The 15,931-nt window shown below is 45.6% G+C and overlaps 1 protein-coding gene across 9 annotated transcripts in view; it reads right to left on the bottom strand.

The window, feature by feature from the left end:
* Col22a1 (collagen type XXII alpha 1 chain) overlaps window positions 1-15,931 on the bottom strand; it is a 237,471-nt gene that overhangs the window by 86,556 nt on the left and 134,984 nt on the right. For 8 of the 9 annotated variants that reach the window (XM_063264443.1, XM_039080218.2, XM_039080220.2 and 5 more), the window contains 8 exons: window positions 14,939-14,971; window positions 12,363-12,416; window positions 12,041-12,094; window positions 11,214-11,267; window positions 9,171-9,224; window positions 6,685-6,738; window positions 5,220-5,324; window positions 4,229-4,273 (listed from right to left, as the gene is read on the bottom strand). In XM_063264443.1, the coding sequence (XP_063120513.1) occupies window positions 4,229-4,273; window positions 5,220-5,324; window positions 6,685-6,738; window positions 9,171-9,224; window positions 11,214-11,267; window positions 12,041-12,094; window positions 12,363-12,416; window positions 14,939-14,971 (453 nt within the window). Of the gene's footprint in view, window positions 1-2,030; window positions 2,202-4,228; window positions 4,274-5,219; window positions 5,325-6,684; window positions 6,739-9,170; window positions 9,225-11,213; window positions 11,268-12,040; window positions 12,095-12,362; window positions 12,417-14,938; window positions 14,972-15,931 lie in introns of all 9 variants that reach the window. The other variant, XR_010053430.1, reaches the window with a different exon arrangement.

Raw genomic sequence — 15,931 nt, forward strand, 5'->3', positions numbered from 1 at the left:
ATCTCAAATGAGTCAGACCTGATACAGGCTAGATATATCTATGTACCTCTGCACCAAGTGTCTGTCTTAAGGCCTGATGCTGGTAGCTGGCATTAATGCCGTCCATCTGGATGCAGGAGCATGCAATCCTTCACCAGCCACTGTGTCAGGTACTGAATTGTGCCTTCCCCCAAAATAAGCCTCTCTTATACCCAAGAGAAAAGAATGTGCTAAGAAGGCCTCTCTGACCCAACTGAGCAGCAGTGAGTACATGATTGATTTTGTGCAGTGACCAGGTCTGGCCCCATCTGTGTCTACAGCCTATTGTGATGCTAAAAATTCCCCAAAGAAACCACTTCTCAGCTTAATGAACAGACACTTTTAGAAAATGGCCCCCAAAGGACACAGAAATAAGCCTAGCACTATGTCCTCAAGAGCAAGAAGGGCCAGTGGATAGGAAGAAACAGTGTCTGGAACCCACATTCCAGGGAGGAATATGTGACGAAGTCTGGGGTTCTGCAAAAAGATGACAGCTTTAAGACAATGACTATGCACCATAAGATCGTTTATCTCTCAGGGAGCCCTTTTCAGTGTCAAATGCTCTTGACTCCTTCAACTATAATATAAAGACATTTGCTTTCCAGTCATCTTCCTTGCAGGTAGCTGAGCAAGAATTCAAAATAAGTTCCCTGTGCAGCCCAAATATGTTCACTTTGCAGGAAGCAAGTGTCACCCACTGAAGAGTCACCCATAATCACTAGCAACGAGGAACCATCGAGATGTGCTGAAGGACACATAGATTGCTATCTCCCTTAAGCCCATGAGGTGTGTTCTCTCGACATATAGAGTTGGAGACCTCTCTATCTCTCTCCTTCCCTTCTCCCTTGTATCCTTTTCTCTATACTCCCATTGAACAATCCATTCTCCAAATAAAGATGTCCTTGAATCTCCATTTACTTTCTAAATGTCTTGACAAACCACTCTGTAACTGATACATTAGTACGTGATCAACAGTGGAATAAGTGTCTATTTACGGGGAAGGAGTAGTCCATTGGCAGCATGACTTACCTGAGCCCCATGTTGTTGAAACTGCTTAGCTACCCTGAGCCCACCTCTCTATGTTTGCTGATGTTTCCACTGCTTTCCACTTGACTTTCTCCAACAGAGTGTGCACAGATCAGATATAAGCTACCAGGTAAACACCTTCCTGTTGCAACAGTAAAGCTGAAACCACAGGATGCCAGTATTTTTGAACAAGTGTTAGTGGTAACCCCTACACTGGGAAACTATTTTTACAGATATGATAGCATGTCCTCACCCGAAACACTCTACTTGGAAGTAAAAGAGAATATACTTATGGTTCTATGTAGCTTGATGTCATTATGCAGGTGAAGGCAGGCACAGGATAGAACGAGGCCTGTCGGTGAACAAGAAGGAAGGATGGGTAGGGGAAAGGTTTTAGAGAGGCAGAGGAGGCTGGAGCAAGGAGGGGGGAGCTGAGGGAATATGGCAGCAGATGAGGAGATTCCTCTCTGCACATATTATAGGTTGTTTTGACTATTCTTAAGGAATGAATGTGTACAGGATTTTGTGTGTCCAGATGGCCAAATTATATCTTATCAGTTGAATCAGAGGATATTGTGTGATGTATTTTTTCATGTGGCCAGTTAATTGAGTTCAAGAAAGTACATGGTGGCAAGATGCACTAGGACCACCATAGAGTTGGGATATGTATGCCTGGTGTGATGGAAACCAGTCAGGAGGCCTGACAGGGTGCAGTGTTGGAATGGCTCTAGGAGAGTGGGTCAGAAAGTAGATGGGGGCAGCATGGAACTGCTGAGATAAATTCGTGCTAGTTCTAATGGTTCACCAGAACCAGAACTAGCGAGAGTGAGTGTGCAGGAACCAGTTCCACCACTGTTTGATTTTTATTGCAACAGTTCTATTGTTAAATATCCTGAAATACCACTGCAGAATAATGGATGGTATACTGTCTCCCACTGTCAGATAAAGGTCTTATGTAAATATAGTGGAAAATGAGAGCTCTTTACCTCTCTGCCACATCTGACACCTTGTTTTTGCTTCTAAAAGGTAATCAGTGTCCTCTGGGTCCGGAAGGTCCTTCTCAATAAGGAAGGGTCAGAGTACTTGGATATTGAAAACGAATCTGGATAGGGCTCACCAATAACAGAGAGCTTTCCTTATGCAACGATTCCTCCCTCCTATTCAGAAAACAATCAGTTGACATGCATTTACTCTTACCATATAGATAATTCTCCCCTTTAGGAAAATCTTTGATCATGTGTAATGCAACCACATTGCCACACTGAAAGCAAATCCATATGTACTACAATCCCACTTACTGCAGGTTTAGGATGGTTATGGAGAACATCTGCTTAAATAGTAGAAAATTATGAAGCTGAGATCTCTGTTTTGCTACTCTCAACATCTATGGAAGAACCTCCCTTATGCTAGATAATTGTTGGGTGAGCTTTTCACATACGATTTTAAGTTCAATTCGCTCTGTATTCATGTTGCTGAGATCCCAAAGATAAAACTATAATATAAAATATTAAAGAACCAAACAGGGGAATGGTCTCCTATCAGGTGATTGGACTCTAAGGCTGGGAAGAAAACTTCCAAGTCATAGCAACATATACGAAAACCTAAGATACCATCTGGGATGGGAAGTAGTGTACTTCAGAAAGTGCTAGCATTTCCAAGGTGACTTCCTGGATGACAAGACCACAGTGTCGACGATACATAAGAATATGTTCTTCATGTTTTGAAGCTGTTTTTGTTCAAGAGACCCTTATTTGTAGCCAAGGCTAGCCTGGATCCAACCTCATGACCCAGTCTAGCCTCAACCTTAAAATCTTCCTATTTCTATCTCTACTTCTTGAGGTTGGGATTACAGGCAGGCATTACCACTGGCAAGAAAGACGTTTTAAGGAAATTGTTTTTATAAACGTAAGGAAATTGTTTTATAAATAGGCACCAGTGCCGGTAATTTAAATATGCATTTCTTGTTAAACGTCTGAGCCCCCATCCTAACATCAATGAGGTGACTCTGGCCCATACCCTCTCAGTCCATGTATCTGAATTGGCATCATAATTCTCACTGTCTATGGGTGTGGTTACAGTTTAATTTGCTGCAGCCAATGCCTCAGCATTCCCTGCAACCCCTCACCAAGGCCTGCAACAGTACTTTCTTTCCCACATTGCTACTACATGCAATTTCAAATGAGGACAAGTACCTCAGTCTCCAAGAAGCCATGCACAGCCAAAACCAGCATAAGAGCCTCCCTGAACTCCCTCAGCCCTCTCATCGCCTTCTCTAACACCTGCCTACATTGCAGTTTTCACATCCATGTGTCCCCTGATCGATGAAAGAGGTCAAGAATGTACCGCTAACAGTATTGTATCCTCAGTCTACCCTGTAGATGTGCTACAACTTAAGCAATAAGGTATCAGTCATTCACGCAAGCTTCAGTAAAGGAATGAGGGATTCTGTGTAGAGAGAGCTTGGGCTATTCCCCTGCTTACTCAAGGTGATATTGCCTTTTTAGGCCTGTAGTTGCTGGTAAATTGAGGGAGAGTTTGGCAGGTGTTTATCCTTACTTTTCATCCTCTTGGGTATGCAGCTAGATGATATTCTCTGGCCTTCCTTGTCATGAATATCACTAGAATTTGGTGGGTCGACATAATAAGCAATTTCCAGTGCTGACCCAAAATATTTTCCCAGTATCTTCTTCCCTCTCAACCCCTACTCACTATGTATGCCAAGGCTTTGAAGAAAGGCAGAGCAATACCACACACACACACAAACACCCCAAAGGGCTTCTAGACCACCATTAAAATTACCTAAAATTGGGGCTGGGGATTTAGCTCAGTGGTAGAGCGCTTACCTAGGAAGCGCAAGGCCCTGGGTTCGGTCCCCAGCTCCGAAAAAAAGAACCAAAAAAAAAAAAATTACCTAAAATTTTCATGATCATCTGCTACCAAAATTTCACCCGGAACAGGAGAAGACTTAGACCTTGGCTAGGTCAGGTGGAAGACAGTAGCTCTCTAATAATTTAATCAGCATTTATGAAACAGTGCTGTGGATAGGACTTCATGATCTCAGGAGTTTCATCATGTGAAATGTGGGTGGGGTTGAGGTGATCAGAGATGCTTACATCAAAAAAAAAGTACATATTCTCTAAGTGGTAGTACGTACCATCTCCAATTTGCTTAGACAAGCACTCACCTTGGTTCCTAAGGGACCAGGTAATCCAGGTGGTCCTCGTAGTCCCTGTTGAAATGAACAACATAGACCCATGAGAGCTGAGTCACTCAGACATACCAATGTGCTGCCCTCTGCTGGTGCAGTAGTTGGAGAACAGATGACTCCCGTTGCAACGTTCAGTCACAGGGTGTGAGTCTGCCACCTTCTGAGCTTATTAGGACAAAATACAAGATTTGCTGTTCCTTACTGTGTTTTTCTACTTCAGATCTCCACCCTAAGGTCACCCAAAAGGAAGCAGCAAGATCAAGCCTCAAAGCCAGGCCCACCTGACCCTGTGACCCATAGACCTAGTTTCATCACACTAGGGAAGGGGACTCCATTTCCAGCTGATGAGCTTGGACTAATAATGGCAGTCATGAACATACTTGAAATGTAAGTATTTTTTTTTCCCAGAGGAGCCCAGCGTGGACCAAGAATCCCTTCTTTGTGTGTGTGTGTGTGTGTGTGTGTGTGTGTGTGTGTGTACTTGTGTGTACACACGCGCACGCGCATGCGCACGCATGCCTGTGCACCATAACCACTGGGTACTTTGAAATTTGTTTGCATGACTGACTTCTCTTCGACCCGGCACAGCCAGAGCTCCGTGTGCTCTGAGCCGGTTTAGAGTATAGCTACGATATGTGCCCATTTGTGGTTTTGCACTTCCAAGGATCCAGTTTCCTGTGGTGAACCACAGACTCAGTCCCGATTTCAGCAGCAATCTACAAGTTAGTAAAAGTCTGTCATGGAAACGCTACAGGCTTTCCACTTTATTGTTATTTTTCAGCATGCAGATTGACAGGACCATGTCCCTGGGCCAAGGGACACCTTGAGCTTTGCAGTACCCCTTTCCACCCTGCTTCACTTGGCTCGCTTCACTGGCTCACTTTCTAAACTGAGTCTTTGCTTTTGCCCTGTTCTCTTTTCCACACTGTGAGCCTGGCTTCCCAAAGCTCTAAGCACTACCACTTACCGGCTCCCCATCCTTCCCCTTTCCTGGTGGCCCAGGGAGGCCAGGAGCGCCAGGATCTCCCCGTGGACCAGCTGGCCCCGGGCTGCCTGCTTCCCCTGCTGTTCCCTGGGGAGAAAAGGAGGAACTTGATGAGCATTAGCGGCAGGCAGAAACTCTGCTTTCCAATAGAGAGGCAGCCGGAGCCTGTATGGCAGCTTCCTGAGCTGCTGTCCCTCTGAAGTATAAGAAGACAGACTGCTCACTGGAGGTCAGAAGTTGAACTCTGTCACCCACATTCACATGCTGAAGTCCTTTCTCCGGGCAAAGCCTCCACCAAGCCTCACCCTGACTGTTCCTATCCGTTCTCTGATCGAGAGATGCAGGGTGATCAGTCAGGACTCTCAAGCAGGAAAGGGAGGGGGGCCATCAAGTCTAGAGAGCAGGGTCTATTTTCCCATAACCCAGCCAGACATTGAAGAGTAGGTGGGTACTTGAGGAAATTTTGTCTGGTCCCTTCCAGCCCTGGGCCTACTCAATTGTCATGTTGTTTCCAGTCAAGAGAAGGTGTTTGGCTCCCCCTAGAGGTCACATGAGCCAACAGCACACAGAAATATAATTTGGATATATCCCTTTAAAACTTAGGTGTTCTCGGTTCTGTAACTTAAGGTGTCATCTCTTTTTAAAAAGGCATCTACAGGGAATTGTGGCATATATTTATAATCCTGTGTGTTTTGTGATTGTTGAGGAAGAATCCTGTTCTGTATATGCTAAGCCAGGGGCAATCCCTCTCCTTGGTGTAGGGACCACCAAATGTCAAGAGGAGTCGGCATGTCCCTACTGAAAACCACTGTTCTCACCCTAGTTCAGAGTCCCACAACTTAGATACAGAACCAACCTTTGATGAGTCTGAAACTCATTATCTCCCTTGGGTACTGAAGAACACTGTCAGTTTCCCAAGCCCTGTATCAGCATCACTAACAAAAATGAGAACCTTCCTTTAAGCACATGGTCATGTCAGAGCAGTGTGCAGAGGGACTGCAGAGGGTACCCTGTTGGCCCTAGGCCTGTGGGCTCTTTTTAGTTGATAAAAAGGGGGATCTTGTTCCCCTCTTCTCTATAATAAACAAAATGCTCTCCCAGACTTGGGAAGGTCTCCCTGGTAATCATGATGCTTGGTGGATACGTGGATCACTGAATTAAAACCAGAATGTTCATGAGAGTCAGCTCTGCTGCTCACCAGCTATGAGGTATAGAGCAAATAAAGTCCCTTAGAGCTTCTGTCTACAATGGTAAAGGGGACATTGCTCTGACCCCTGGGTGAGCAATGAAGGTGAGAGTGTATGAGATTTTACATTCCCCTCTCAGCCGCACAGTCCCTTCTGATGCCTAGGCTTTAAGCTAGCCCTGAGCAGTCTGAGTTCCTCATCTACTGACCCCAGGAAGCCTAAAACGATAGATGCCTTTCTGCAGTCTACATCACTCTTACCTTCTCTCCACGCTCCCCGTCTTTCCCAGGGGTGCCTCTGACACCAGGGGAACCCTGAAAAATGAAAGGTTTTATACACAGTCAGTTTTCAATGGACATTAGTCCCCAGGGTTATGTCAATAGGCCCCTTTCACTTCTGCTCACATGTTCCCCATCCAGTCTTAAACTCACTGATGTCCATGTCCTTGTCAGAGCCTTGTCCCGGAGCTTGTACAACAAAACCTTGAGAACAGGTATGGTCTGCTGAGTGCTTGCCCCCAACAACCTTAGTCTTCGGGCAGGCAAACCAAGTGAGAGCTAACTAGTAAACCCAAAAGTCTGACTTGGTGTCAGAGATCTACTCTTTCAGTATCAGGAGAGTTCTCCCCAACACCTTAAGGAAGGGTCAAGGATAAACACTGTGCAGACACACCAGTAGGGAACTTATGGTCATGAGAAAAAGAACAGCTAGCCAGTTACACAGAACTGGAGCTCAGCCCTGCTGAGGACTCTAGAGCCTACCGAGGACACCCTGCAAGGCTACCTCAGCTTAGAGCAAAGAACTAGGCTACCAGGGCTAGAGAGATGGATCAGTGGTTAAGAGCACTCACTGCCCTTCAAGAGAAATTGGAGCATTAAGTATTCAATTCCCAACACCTGCATGGTGCCATGACATGTAGTCTACTTCCAGGATCTCTGAAGTCCTCTTCTGGCCTACACAGGCACCAGCACATGGTGGTACACAGATATAAGTGCAGGCAAACATCCATATACATTAAAATAATTTGTTATATTTAAGAGATGGGCCATTTCTTCTCTTGTCACCATGGAGATACTTCAGGTGACAATTCTGCCCTCTTTTTGTGGCCAACTGGACAGCATGCTTTCCAAAAGTCAGATAAAATGGGCAAAAGAGATCAGGATTGGCTGATGCTGACTATGTATGCAGGGTTGGAAAAGAAGGACTCTACAGAAAAAAGCTACTCCAACCATTTTCCCATGACTTGGTCTTTTCCTGCTTCCATTGCCTCCTGCATAAAATGACATCGGGGATGATATCCACCTAACAGGCTTGTGTGGATGAAACAACTAAACGTGTCATATATTAAAAATCTAAATGCCATGCATCTATGCCCTGAGTCACAGACACCTGAGAAGGTTTAGAAATGAGCAAGACTGGTGGTAGGATATTTGATCACACCATGAACCCAAGATTGTGTAATTTACTGAAAAACAAAAACCAAAAAAGAACCTTGTTTCTAGTTATGGTCACCCTTAGTGATCATCTTTAATCCCAAATAATAAGGGTAAAGTTAGTTTGTAGAAGGAAGAACCCATGTTTGAATGTGATATCTTATAGAGTAGCAGAAAAGCAATGAATCAGGGAAAGATCTGACAGAATAGGAAAAGCCTAACTCTCAGGAGAAAAGAGAGGAAAGGGAAGCTACTTGAGGGGCAGTACAGAGAAGAGGAAGCAGTTTTACTGGGACAGTTGTACAGAGACAGGTTGCAGAGAGAGAACAAGCTAGAGGAAGGTGAAGACAGAACAAGCAAGGGAGTGAGAAGGATCCAGAAGATTAGAACAGATTGCTAGGGTTAGTTTGAGGACAAGCAGAGCAACTCAGGAGAGGCTGAGAGAGAAGCCAGATTGAATCGCTTAGCTCAGAGAGAAATTCGAGCCAGCACAGCTGAGTTGAACCAGCTAGAACTCAGAAAGATCAAAAAAGGGTGAGCTTATTCAACAGTAAGTCTCAGAGGCTGAAAACATTCTAGGCCTAGATAAGATTGTACGGAGGCTAGAAGCTTCCAGGACTAGGCCCAGATTAGCAGACTGAGGCAGTGAGCCTCTAAGAAGTCAATTACATCAGCTGAATAAAATTTACTTTTGCATGGCCTAATCTATTGCAGAGGAAATTTCCCCTATAGCCTGTGACCAAATGCCGCTGCATGTCATATCGAAAAATCAGTAAAATCTAAATCAATGCTGATGTTGAGTCATAAAACTAGACAATTAAAAAATCTCTTGGGTCTCCACTTAGGAGAGGGAAAGCAGGAACCTCAGCAGGTGGTATTGAGCCTGAAAGGCAGGCTGGCCTAACCCTGCCTCATGTCTTCAGACGAAAGAGCTTAAAAGATGGACTGCCAAGCCCTTAATGCTGGGTGTTGGGAGGTCTGGGTTAGAACCCAGGTATCTACTTAGCCATCGGGACCTTTAGTTCTTTGGGTTCACCTATTTTCTTTGAAGTCAGGCTGCGATGCTGATCCCAACATCAGCGAAATGTACAGCCTCTCTGTCACACCACGTCTATCTACAACCCAAGCAGCTGACATGTTGCCTGGAACCTTGGGTTGGTAATGTTCTGTCTGTGTAGCCCTCATCAGAACGATGTTGGCAATGCCGCCCACAGCTCTGTGTGGATGGGCAGGAGGAGATGGAAGTGAACAGAGGCAGACACTGCAGGTTTGCAACCCACACCGACATGCCTGCTCTCTTCACCAATACTCACCACACTTCCTGGGGGGCCGCTGAGACCAGGCAGTCCTGCTGGTCCTGGAGCACCCTAAAACAGAGACAGAGCAGTTGAGAAAAGCTAGAAATAACTAACTCCAGACACTCTCCATACATGTCCCACAGTCAGTTCACCATAGACTGCTGGAATAGCATCCAAACTGATACTCATAGATATTAGGAACCTGCTCTTCTCCAGCGTATGGTATCCCCACCACCCACCAGTGAAACTCAAGTGAATGGAGGTGGGGGGAACCAGGGACAGGAAGGCTCTCACTGGTCCTCAATCTGAGGAACTGAAGTATGGATGTCAAGAGTGGGCAGAGAAGAAAGCCACCCATCATGCCTAAGAAGTTCGGGTGAGCATTAGCCTTGATCTTATGCATAGGAAGCAGGGAGGGTTGTTCAGAGTTGCGTTATGAAGAAAAGGCCCCGGTACACTGAGGTTTTAAAGGGCACTAAACAAGCCTTTCAGAACACACCAATGATAGAGTTGGGCAGTGGCTGACAAGGATATGGACAGAAAGGAACTTCTGGGAGAATGAGGGGGAAAGGGCTTGTGATGGGTTAGGGTTAGGGTTAGGGTTAGGGTTAGGGTTAGGGTTAGGGTTAGGGTTAGGGTTAGCTACTGGGTTGAAGGTTATCACAAGGCTGTATGACTCTGGGAAAACCACTTTAAGGCAGTGCCATGATGAAGATGCTGGCACCACTCACAGAGTAAGGGAACCTGGGGAAAGAATGGAGGCGGGGAGGAAGGGGGTGCGTGCACCTGTATGCGCATGACATGTATGTGCTTGATTGGATGGTCAGTGACTGATTCCTGAAGTGGATTTTAATTTGAACTTGATGGTAGGTCATGGCTCTATGAGACTGGTTTTGGGGAGGGCATTTCAGGAGGGACAGTGGCGTGGAGTGAGAACTAGAAACTGCTTAGGTTCACTGTCACAAATCACGTGTGTCCTTCAGGTCAGAAATCACAGAGCACATTCCTAGCCTCCTTTCGAACTGCTTCTACTTTATGCTGGCTGAGCACAGGCCGGGCTGTCCTTTGCTAAGAGAATACCTGTCTCTGCCCCTTCTGTGTCATTAGCATAACCTCCATTCATGGCTTAACCCATCTCTGTTAAGCCACCGTTACAGATACATAGTCATGTAATTATATTTTGGCCAGTGAAATTGGTCTGTGGTTCCAGGACCAGACTGGACATTGATGCTCCTCTTACTAACTGGCCATCACTCCTGGGAGGTCAGGCAGGTCAGTACGGCTCTGCCTCCATCCAGGACCATGGGAATACCTGAGCTCTACAGCTTTGGCCACACAATACAGCTCCATGCAGTCCAAGTGAAAAACTGAGATTAAACATCTTCTGTGACCAGGAGAGCCTAGGTGGAAAGTGCCTGCTGGAAAGTATGTATCTGTACATGCCTTGCCTGCTGCTTTGTGTTTGAGGGTCTGTGTGAGAGACAAAGACGAGAGAGAGGGGGGGGGAGAGGGAGAGGGAGAGAGAGAGAAACAGACAGACAGACAGACAAACAGATAGACAAAAATAAAACAAAGACAGAAAGAGGCACAGAGACACAAAAATAAAAATGGAGAGACAGAGATAATTGTAGAATTGTGGATCAGAATCCAGGCATGGCCCTCAGAACAGCAAACATCTGGGAGTAGTCTTCTTTGTGCACTGAAAGCCCTTTGTGTGTTCCTCTGCACTCTAACGACTTTTCTCACTGCTAGGCACACAGGTACCACTGGATCAACACTGGGATTGTCTTTGTAGCATCCACGTATGTACAGGAGGGAATTTATCTTGGGGCTGGAAACATGGACAAAGACCAGGCCCACTGGAACACTATGGAGGTGAGGGAATCTCCCATTTTTGCTTCAGGTTCAAATGACCCCTGGGCCTGGACAACCCCACCAATATAAATTTGCTTTCTTAGCCAAATCCCAGTTGGTTCAGAATTGTGAGCCAGGGAAAAGATGTTCATCTGGGCCACCCCTTCTAGGAAGTCCCCAGAAGTCAGGCAAGACGGGACTCACAGGGTTTCCAGCTGTTCCAGGAGGCCCTTGTGCACCATCCTGCCCCTTGGCACCCTGTGTAAGAGAGAGCAAACGAGGTAGGTCAGAGGCCTGAGGTCTTAGTGCTAACTTGCAGTTCAAACCTGACTCATCAGTACAAAAATGGATGGAACAGAAAACAGGTTCTGCTGGGTGCAGGAAAGCCTCCATCACTGACCCTGCACATCCTTATCACTCTCTGTACAGTCATCCACTTATTATCATTAGCCCATTATGTAAATGAGAAAGGGAGTTGGGCAGCCTTGACCTCAGAGGTTTTGAACAACTAATAGGCTCTTGCCAACTATATAGAGCCCCTTTCCTTCCTTCCTCTCCCAAAGAAATGAACAACTATCAGGAAATATCCTCTCAGCCCAAACCATTCCTGAAAAATAAAATAAAGATGCTAATATGTGCATCTTCTAAACCCACTTGCCCATTAATTGCTGGGGGAGCAAAAGCCAGTTTCCTACATCTGAAACAAAAAGAGAAATCCTGTTTCCTGGGCAACCTCTCTCAAGGCATTCTGAATTAAGGGAGCTTTCCTCAACTACAAGAAGCCCTTTAGTGGAAGGGCAGGGACAAACAAAACCCCAGAGCCTAGTCCAGGAGTTCCTTCCAGGGGTCAGTTTTACAAGGTACTGGAACTCTTAGTTCTGGGGAACTGTCATAGCCCATCCCGCCATACCTCTTGCCCTAGTAAGAATTCACAAAATGTCAACTAGGAAGCTGGTGCTCAAGGCATGAAGAGAGGCATGATAGGGTAGCATGGTTCAGAGACTAACAGGCAGAGGAAAAAGCTCTCTTACCGGAGGTCCAGTGGGTCCCCGAGGACCCAATTCTCCAGGATGGCCCTGTGGTCCCTGCAATGAAAGAAAAATGTCCACATAAACTAGCTCAGCACCCTTGTCCTGAGCAGATGGAGATATGCAGTGGTTATAATCTGAGATCCACAAAAGCCGTAACGCCAAAGTCCTAAGGACTAAAACCCGCTATGTATATTCTGTTGACTAATTCCTTCAGTATGTAGAGTGGCCAGTGGGATTAAGACCTAGAGCCAGCCAGGCGTGGATCCCTGGTCTTCAGCAAACTCGAGGAAAGGTGAGCAGTGTCCAGAGTGTGTGTACTCACCAGGGCTCCAGGCTCGCCAGGATCACCCTTTTCTCCTTTGGGCCCTTGTTCTCCCTGTTGGTTAGAAGCACATGCTTGGTACAGTTAACTGGAGAGTGACCTCTCCTCCCCCACTGTCTCCCGCTTTTTTAGCACATCAGCTCCACCTCTTGGTATTGACACAAGGTCACCTCCATTCCTCTGGTGACTATATTCAAGGTTGCTCCTGATGGCTGGATTGTGGGTACTTCCCTCTCTTTCCTGGGGCTCAGAATGATACTGACTTATTGTTCAAATCTAAGAGTGAGAGTCTTTTCTTCAGAGAAATGGAAGCCCAACCTGGCATACCCTCCTATTAGGTATCCTCAGGGTTCAGCCTCCTCCATGGAGCCTACAAAGATGTCACATGAGTGGCTGATCCTTCTCCCTTCTCTCTCAGGACTGACTGACACAGAGTAGATCATCAATAAATACAGTAAGGAGGGAGGCGTCTTTCAAAGTCAATCTCTTTCTTGTGGGCAATACGGAGATGTGGAGAGAGATTTTTTGAGCAGATTCAGTTCTTGACAAAGAGAAATATGGAGCAAGTAGAAGAAATACATTTTTTAAAAAGATAAAATTTCCTTGCTTTAATTCTGAGAGTGACCATCTCAATGGCACACATTCTGAAAGGATGCCCCAGTGAGACTCAAAAGGGGAGACATGTAAGACCCTCACCCCCTCTTCCCTTAGGTGCTCTTCCAGTGGAATGTTCTGGAAATTGTGTCTATGGACCAACTACAGGCTAGTGTTAATTCCTGGGATGCAGGTACAGCAGAAAGGGGGAAATGGGAAGGTTCAGAGTCAGGTGTTCAAGAGATGGTGGGATGTGCTGGGAGAGGGGTAGTGAGGTGGGCAAGGAGATGAGCCTTGAAACACACAGACAGAAGGGATGTCACTAAAGGCAGCCGCTAAGACTGGCAGACACCTCCCCTGACAATTCCTGAATTCCAGGCTGCCAGAGATGCACCCTTGCACTTCCTTCCTGTCCTGCTTCCAATGCATAACATCCCTCCTTATCCTTCAACAACTTCAGCCTCTGACTCAGTTTCTACTCCTTGCCCCATTCCTTTCTGCCATACACAAGACTGTTGCTCTGGAGTTACAGTGATTGAAGAAATGAAGACAGTGCCTGCTGGACTGTATACCTTTCCACTCCACACTTTCAGCTGTCCTGTGCTGTGAAACACAGGTCATATCATACTGAGAGGGACCAACAACAAAAAAAAAAAAAAAAAGAAAAGAAAAGATGATCAAACATGGTGGCCTTTCATCTGAGCACTCGGGAAACAGAGGCAGGAGGATCTCTGCATTTGAAGCCACCCTGTTCTACACAGTGAGTTACATGTCAGCCAAGGTTACAGGGTGAGACCCTGTTTTAGAAACAGAAGGAGGGAATGGCGGTCTTAGTGGTGTCAAAATAATATATCCTGACCTCAGTGCTTCCAGTAGCATAAAGAGATTGTGGGCTGGGGTTGGTCTGGTGCTATATGCAAATGCTAATTACTAGCCCTCAAAATCTGGTTGCTCCCTGATGAGGAGATCCTCACATATATCAAGTAATGGTATGCAACCTTGTCCCCCAAGTTAATTGGTCAATAAAAGAATAAAGCCTGTGATTTGGGGGTAGATAGAGGTAGACCGTTTTTCAGTTACCTGGAAGAGGGTTGCAGGGAGAGATAGGAGGAGAAAAGAGACAAAGAGAGGAGGAAGAACCATGAACACATGGCAGGGAGAAATACAAGTAATGAGGGACACATGGCTGGGATGTAAGTTAGGGTAGTTCCAAAACCTGCCCAATCTAGGCTTCCAGCTTGTAAATACAATGCCCAGATTTGTGCTGGATTGTGAGCCTTTTATATGGGAGATAGATATGTGTGTGTATGTATGCACATATATGTATATATGTGTATATATACATGTATATGTGTGTGTGTGTATATATATATATATATATATATATCCTTTTACAATTCTGAAAATGCTTAATTTTCAGAAGACTTCTTGGAAGATAGAAGAGGAGGCCCCGACTTCCCCAGGCTGTGGAGCTGATCTCCATCTTCCTATTAAGTGTCTCGGTGTCTGCAGGAAACTACTGAAGTTTCATTTCCCTAGCAGTCTGAATGGAAGATTGCAGAAATCATGTCTATGGGGCAGCAACTTTGGTGGACTGGGAGCTTGAAATGTTTCCATCTTTGGTCTCTTCACTGCCAACCTTGACAGGGACTATTCTGGCAGCTCAGATAGCTCTAGGCTCGCAGAAACCAGCAGCTCTGCGCACAACAAAATAAACTCTACACAGAGAGGAAAGCCTTTTTTGCTCCTGGCCACTGGGTGATGGCCCTAGAATGTCTACCCGCCATGAAAACCAGTTCTTTGCAATAACTTGTAGCCTGCTGTTTTCCAGGACACGTTCTAGAATCCCTGAGTCTGCCTAACTGACATGAAGGGGCTGAGAAGTGAATTCAGAAAACCCCAACTGCTATCCCACCCCTACCCCCCACAGCATCACCAGATGAGCTGAGGCTATGGGAAATACAGAGCCCACGGATACTTACTGGCATTCTTGGGTGTGGTGTGAATATTGATGGCTGAAATGGAAACCACACAAGTTAGAAAGCTGAGAATCAAAGGAGCCTTCCATTTCATTTTTTTAAATCTTGCTGTTCGTAAAAGATTTGCCAAACCAAAGAGCACAGACTTGAAATGCTTTTTCATATTTGTCTTTTGTGGAAGGTGTTAGTATATTGTTAAAATATTTGTGTGTGTATGTATGTATGTATGTATGTATGTATGTATGTATGTATGTATGTATTATGTGTTCCTCCCTCTCAGCCTCATGTCCTCCTTTATTAACGACCCACAGAATATTATTGGTGCTGTCCATATGTATGTGGTATGGAGTTGTCCAATAGGGCACAGGAACCTACTAAAGGCAAGTGGCCATCCTCACCAAAGAAAAGTATTTTATTTGATTTATGCTTTTGAGGTAGGATCTCATGTCTCTCAAAGCTGGCTTCAAACTTTTGAAATAGCCAAGGATGACCTTGAATTCCTAAGCCTCCTGCCTCTCTAGTCCAGGTACTAAACACATGTGTCCAGTTTTACATGTGTCCTTTATTATCATGGAGTTTGTTCAACAGTCAGCTTTCTTTAAGTGGTCCTTGTGTTCTCATACATTAGTGATGGGAAGTGCAATCCATAAATTTAGATGCCTTGTGATCCCAAACCTTCCATGACTTCAGATATTTTCTATTAGCTTCTCTGCCGTCATCAGTAAGAGGCAGATAAAACCCACTGGAAAGCCAAAATGGAATACCCCATGCAGGCAACTGGAAGAGGGCCTAACACTGAATTCAGTTATCTATCTTTCCCCAGTATTATCACCTGACCTGAGCTAGCTAGGGACAAAGGGGAAGAGACTAACAAGGAATCCCAGCCATTGGCTCATGGATGGCCAGTGGAGACCATCATAAACTTGAGTGATTCTCCAGCCTTACTGCTACCCAGGCTGCACTGAGCCTGTGCTTTGTCTGGCCTCAATGCTTTCA

The sequence above is a fragment of the Rattus norvegicus genome, chromosome 7 (assembly GCF_036323735.1).
Source record: "Rattus norvegicus strain BN/NHsdMcwi chromosome 7, GRCr8, whole genome shotgun sequence".
Taxonomy (NCBI): domain Eukaryota; kingdom Metazoa; phylum Chordata; class Mammalia; order Rodentia; family Muridae; genus Rattus; species Rattus norvegicus.